The following is a 6,000-nucleotide window of genomic DNA, read 5'->3' as shown; positions in this document are numbered from 1 at the left end:
TTCTTCCGAAATTTTGTACAAGTATTCCTTTTTTCATTCGAGCCTATTCTAAAAAAATTTTCATCACGAGCATTAAAAGCGAGAGAAGCAAGATATCAAAAGCGAGTGAAACACTCTGCATAAGTACAGGTAAATATTTTCCGATGATTATATCACGTAAGCGTCAGAAACTAAAAAGAATCAGTATAATACTAATTCTACTAGAATCAAAGCTTCGAGACGAACAGAAGGCCTTTGGTTGAATCGAAACTTGAGCATAGAGAGAGAAATATGAAATGTCATCGGTAATAAACGCGGTCTTACCAGCGAAAATATTCAGCGACAGCTTTGATTAATAAATAGGTCGCATCGAAATCTAGTACGTACTGCCTACGACGTGCTAAGCCACTTAGAAAGGAAGAACCTCCCATTTTTATTAGATTCTTTTTTTAGATGATTGCATTCGTTCAACAGGATTGTCCATGCGATTGAACATCGAGCGCGAACAATGTCATTTCGGGAGCCACGCCGGTGCGTAGCCGACGACCCTCGCCGAAAGTATCTTCGCGTCTAATGTACTCTTAATGAAACGTTTGGATATGTTTGTAGGCCGATCAGATTTTTCGTTTCGAACGGTCTGTACGAGCGTTCGTTTCGTTTTATTCGTTTCCATGATTCTCCCCCTGTCGTTTCTAATAGAATCATCACCGTCGAACAATCCGTGATTTTAGACTGTAAAAAATCGTCACTCCTTTCCTGCTTCCAGTAAAACGCGGCAAGAGTCGAGTTCTTAGAAGGAATCGTTATTAATTAACGATCGAGTAAAGGATCTTCTTAGAGAAAGACGCTTTGAAGAATTTCGAGATTGATAGTAGTAGTGAGGTACGAGTCTCGTTACACCCGAGCATTTGTGTACTTATAAAATTCTGATTGCGGATTATCGCGGGACAATGTTTCTCTTTAGTTTTCCTTTCCCTCTCAAAACTATTCTCCGTTTCTTGCTGGGAGAAGGTCATCGTCCAAGATAATTATAACGCGTAATATGCTTCGGTCTCGACAGATATTAATCTTTATCGTCCACGAAATTTGTTTAAATGGTCCATACTTTTGTCGGTTATTGCTTCGTGAAGTTTTCCTCGATTTAATGAAAACCTAATTATTCAACGTGACAATTATATTAGAAATTAAAAATCTGACGAGAATTGTAGTACATTTTCAAAAAATTGATTCATCAGGAGCTTCTCATTAATCATCCATTCTAATATTATATCAATATATATAAATGAAAATTGAACTGTTCATATAAATAAAAATTCTCCTTTTTAGTTCGAACTTGGAATATTGCACTGATTGCACCCAATAACTGTTATTCAAAAAGAATATGGGTCAGCAAATTGTTAGTTAAAATTAATCAGAATTCGTCCTTCTTTTGTTAGAAAACTCGTTGCACCCGATAAAGATTAAATCTGGCCACGATTAGGATTGTTGGTCAGCAATATCATCGATTTCTATGTACCATTAATACGTGTAGGTATGACATTCGAACTAGCATTAATCTCGTAAAAGTATTTGTTCGCGCACACGAGTTCTGGTTTTGTCACACATATTATATCATCTCAATATAGTACATGTACCGATTAGATTTACATTTTACGATATAGTGTATCTCTTTTAATCTGCTTCTAGCTCCGGCGGGATAAGCGCAATACTCACGGACAGTTTCTCGTCCACAATCATTTTTCTCACGTTCCCATTCTTTCGCTTTTCCTTCCTTCTTACATCGTTTTTACATTTTAACGACATTTATTTAAAGATTCAGATGATCTTTGATGAAAAGATTCTTCTTCATTCGAATATTCTTTCCATGCTCGTTACAACGTCTCGTTGAGCGAAAGAATGGGACGTTTAATTAACGTTAACATTACAAGGGCCACCATGACATTTTATTAAGAACGCGAACGGACTGAAATCTTCAGCGGAGCTACAATGTTTTCAGCGTCATCGAGGACTGTGCTGGAACAATCTTTTACATCATTAACGATAAGGAAGAATAGGAACACGGAGAAGATGACAAAATTGTGGTAGCCCTCGTGATATTATTTTCACTTTTTTTTTTCTTTTTTTCTTCCGGGAACTTCGTATTAAATTCACGAGTGTGAAAGGAATCTCTGTTGTCAGTCTACGAGCTACAAAAATTGTTTGACTTCTAAACACCGAGTTTTGATAATTTTTTTGTTTGTTTCAATTATCATTCATGTCGCCCGTTAAGTCGTACCGGTGATCACTTGTGTACCCATTGCTTTTCGTGTTCGGCTCGACCAGCAAGCCTTTAAACGATTGTTTGTCGTTAAATAATTAAAACGTCGAAGAAATCGTCTCATCGATTTATGTTTCTTCCCTATTATTAAATCCCCTTCTGAAATTCCTGTTTAGAAAAATTCTTTGCGCGATTAGCTATCACGAAATCGTTGATTGTATTCGCCCGGCTGATTCTGGAAGGTGTCGCTTCATCTGAGACGCCTCATCGACGAGAAAACTATCTAACGACGTACATATTTTATTGGTGAACATTAGCGTATATTTTAATTCACCGAATGCAAATTGGTTTGGCCACGAGACTCGATCGAATCCCGGAGCTGGATCAACCAGAGCACGTGTTACCGCGTCAGATGTCGATCGTCTCTCGTTTCATTTCTCGCCGAGCCTTAATTTATGGGAAAAATGGACCCTCGTCGTCTCTTTAAAAGATGTGACATTCTTCATTCCCCTACCCCATTGTTCGTGTTTCATTTTTATATTCTCTTTCATCTTAATGAAAAAAATAGAATCTCTCTTTACGTTGTTTTTCTCCACGTTAGTACCGTTTCATAGATCGTACGTAATCTGCAAAACGCTATAGGTTTTACCAGCAGGTACATCCTTATTGCTACAAATTTGATGGACATTCGCAAAACGAATTGAGGTCTGGACCGAAATAGTGAGAATTCGGTTCTTCGAAGTGTAACCGGTCAATCTTCTATTTTTCGATTCTTCTCTGTCGTTCTAGGAACGAAGCATGGAGAATCGTATAAAATCGATACGTGAAACTTGATCGGAAAGTAGCTATAGCGTTAACCGCCGGGACGGTAAATCATCAAATGGAGTGGTCAGAGTTTGATTGTCATTCGGCTCAATATTGCGACATTCAATAAAATTCTAGAATTGAAATGCATAAATCTTGTCGATACAACAGAATTTCAGTTTTAATCGGTTTAATTCTTGTTAAAAAGTTTTCGTTAAATAAATTTTATCCATCAGTAATGACAGCCACAGCCTGGGGTATTTCTCATTTTATTAGCAGGCTTAACAGTCCATCATTCTTTACCTTTACGTTCAGTTAGGACATTTTACCCGAAAATCTTAATGCAACTGTAATTCTGATGTATCGATGATGATGTATCGAATCATTAGAATAAACGACGGTGAATTTGAAACGATTGACTTTAAAACGATGAACTTCAAAAGTGATATTTATAAAACTCGGTAAAAATATATTGAAACAGATAACATATTTATCGTGTAAGATTAAAGATATATAAATTGGAATCGATCAGCAGTTATATAAAGTACACTATACAAGGTATTTCATGTTTGTCATTTATCCAAATAATATCCAAAATCCAACGACTTATTTAATCCTCTAAATAGTCTCAGTTTGTGCGCTAGATGTATCTTTTCGGACTACAGCCCAGGTGTGATCACCACCAAATAAAAAGGTCAAGAGAGAAACTCAATTAAAGATTAATGTAGAAAATTGTAACGAGGAAACAGATTCGAAACGTTTACAGCATAGATCTCTCTAAAAGTCATTTAAGACGAAGTAACGAGGTTAATAGAATAGGGGTCGTTTACTGAGCTTGGTTCCATCAAGAGAAAATCTTGACTGTAGGCTCGTCTTCGTCCTTTAGAAGAAGACTGAGCCTGAGATCGAGCTCTCCAGCTTCGAGGGCCCATTTTTCCCTGAGCCATCATGGACTGTCCGCGGTTTGGGTGCCCAGAGTGTGGATCGGGTACAACGGGTACCAGTCGACGGTTAATCGTGTCAATGGAAGATGATCGAGGCACACCTCGGCCCCGCCTAAGCCCTGATTACTCTCGAACGCCTGCTTCTTCTCCCACAGCATCACCAGTAGATTTCTACCGAGCGCATCGCAGCTGTTGTACTTGATGGTCTGACGGTATTGCGGGTTCCTCGAGTGTCTTATCACGCGGGTCTTACGCTTCTGCAGCCACCTCTCGCCGTCACGAAGATACGTCTTTACGTACGTGTCTGGATTATTGCAAGAATTAATTTACACAGTCATTATCTTGGATTTAGGCAGAAGTATTCGTTCATTGGGTATCTGGCATGCTGCATCGTGACCGTTTCTTTAGTGTAAGTCTTATTTTATATACGTGAACGTTCGTCTAAATAATTGTTTGAAATATTTTGGCTGAGTGAATAAAAGGATCATTACCTGGTTCATCTTTCTCACCAGGACAAATATCTCTGGCACAGATTACCTCGACTTCCAACGTTCCCTTGCTTAGGCAGAAACCTAGTTTCACCTCACCGTTCTGAGCTCCTGAAATATGTAAATAAGTCTTCTTATTAATTCATAGTTCATCGGACTTGTTTTTCTAGAAACTTCTCTGATGCCAAATTCTGTCCTCCCATAAAAATGCATTTGGGATATGATTAATTGAAAAGGGCAATAATTGTTTCTTAAATTCGTATGGAAAAGAGGGAATATAATAATTTCAAATCCTTTACCAGGTATTATCTTGAATCCCTTCGGTGGCACCTGTCCGCGACCCAGCTTCGCGTCAACACCATTTTCGTTTCTCGCTAGCTGACTAAATGCGAAAAGGGAGTAAAAACCCGGGTTAAAATTAATATATCATGAAATGGCGTAAAAATGTAGAGTGAAATAAGTTCACGAAATCTTAATTTAAAATCTTGCTAAATTTTCAACTTGCTAAATCCCTAAGAATTCTATGAACTCACAAGCTAATTTTATGAAAAAGCTATTTCTTTGAAAAACGGATCGATATTTTATAGTGGAACTATCAAGCAAATATTGTTGGAATAAAAGACAGTAAGGTATAACTTATACGCATTTATGGCAGTCGTTAATTTCAAAGTCCATATGACATTAAATTGACGATTCGCGTTACTAGTTTTAATGACAGATTTATGGCATTCTTTACAGCTCCAAAGGAGCTTTTTATGAGAATACCCCTGGTAATGGTGCCTCTAAAATCAATGAACTGAAAAACTCCTTTTCCCCATTCTCGTTCGTAACGATTCAATTTGAAACGTGATTGCACAATCAATTCTCTGTTACATAATTTAAACAGATTTTCAGGCACAGTAATTATTGAAACAATTACGAAATATCAAAAACGAAAACACTGAACTAATTACAGTGTTACAATGAACAATGTTACATTGATTCATGTGAGATATGAATTTTAAATTCATCACATTTCTGCAGAAGATTAAACGTTGTACTGTAGAACAGCCATGAGAAATATGCTATGGCAGATTTCTAATAATTAGACTACGGATGTTTAAGAAAATTCCTACTTTTATAAATAAAATTAAAGAATCGAAATCTCTATAAATTATCTGTTTTCTTCTCGAAGTATTATAAATTGTATTTATTTGCATATTACTGCATATTCTGCCTCTGAAAATGATTGACAATTCCCATAAGTGCATAAACATCCACAGTCTATTAATAATACGTCGTATCAACATAGATTGCTTTGTACGTGAATACGAAAACAAACTAGAGCGACTCGAGACAGTATTTCACTGTATAATATTCTCTTTCTCTTCGGTACTGCTTACCTCCATTTTTCCTCCTCGTCCGATTCGCTGTTGCGATCGTAAAATCTGTCCGGAATATTTATGACGCTGTCCTTGCGCTCACCCCGCCCTGCGAGTTAGAGAAACATATTTCCTTTCTGTGACTGGGTTCATCTCGCGATTACCCG

At 37.3% G+C, this 6,000-nt stretch overlaps 1 protein-coding gene across 1 annotated transcript in view; it reads right to left on the bottom strand.

Moving 5' to 3' along the window:
• Positions 1 to 8: 8 nt before the first annotated feature.
• Positions 9 to 6,000, bottom strand: part of Fife (regulating synaptic membrane exocytosis protein fife) — a 91,821-nt gene continuing 85,829 nt past the window's right edge. Inside the window, exons 21-24 of the mRNA XM_026811659.1 lie at positions 5,855 to 5,942; positions 4,772 to 4,854; positions 4,476 to 4,583; positions 9 to 4,288 (exon numbers count right to left, since the gene is read on the bottom strand). Coding sequence (XP_026667460.1) covers positions 3,987 to 4,288; positions 4,476 to 4,583; positions 4,772 to 4,854; positions 5,855 to 5,942 — 581 coding nt within the window. The 3' untranslated portion in view covers positions 9 to 3,986. The remainder of the gene's footprint in view (positions 4,289 to 4,475; positions 4,584 to 4,771; positions 4,855 to 5,854; positions 5,943 to 6,000) is intronic.

The sequence above is a fragment of the Ceratina calcarata genome, unplaced genomic scaffold (genome assembly GCF_001652005.2).
Source record: "Ceratina calcarata isolate Rehan_Ccalc_2016 unplaced genomic scaffold, ASM165200v1 scaffold232.2, whole genome shotgun sequence".
In the NCBI taxonomy this organism is placed as follows: domain Eukaryota; kingdom Metazoa; phylum Arthropoda; class Insecta; order Hymenoptera; family Apidae; genus Ceratina; species Ceratina calcarata.
Note: the sequence above shows the minus strand (reverse complement) of the source record. Positions and strands in the feature narration are given on the sequence as shown.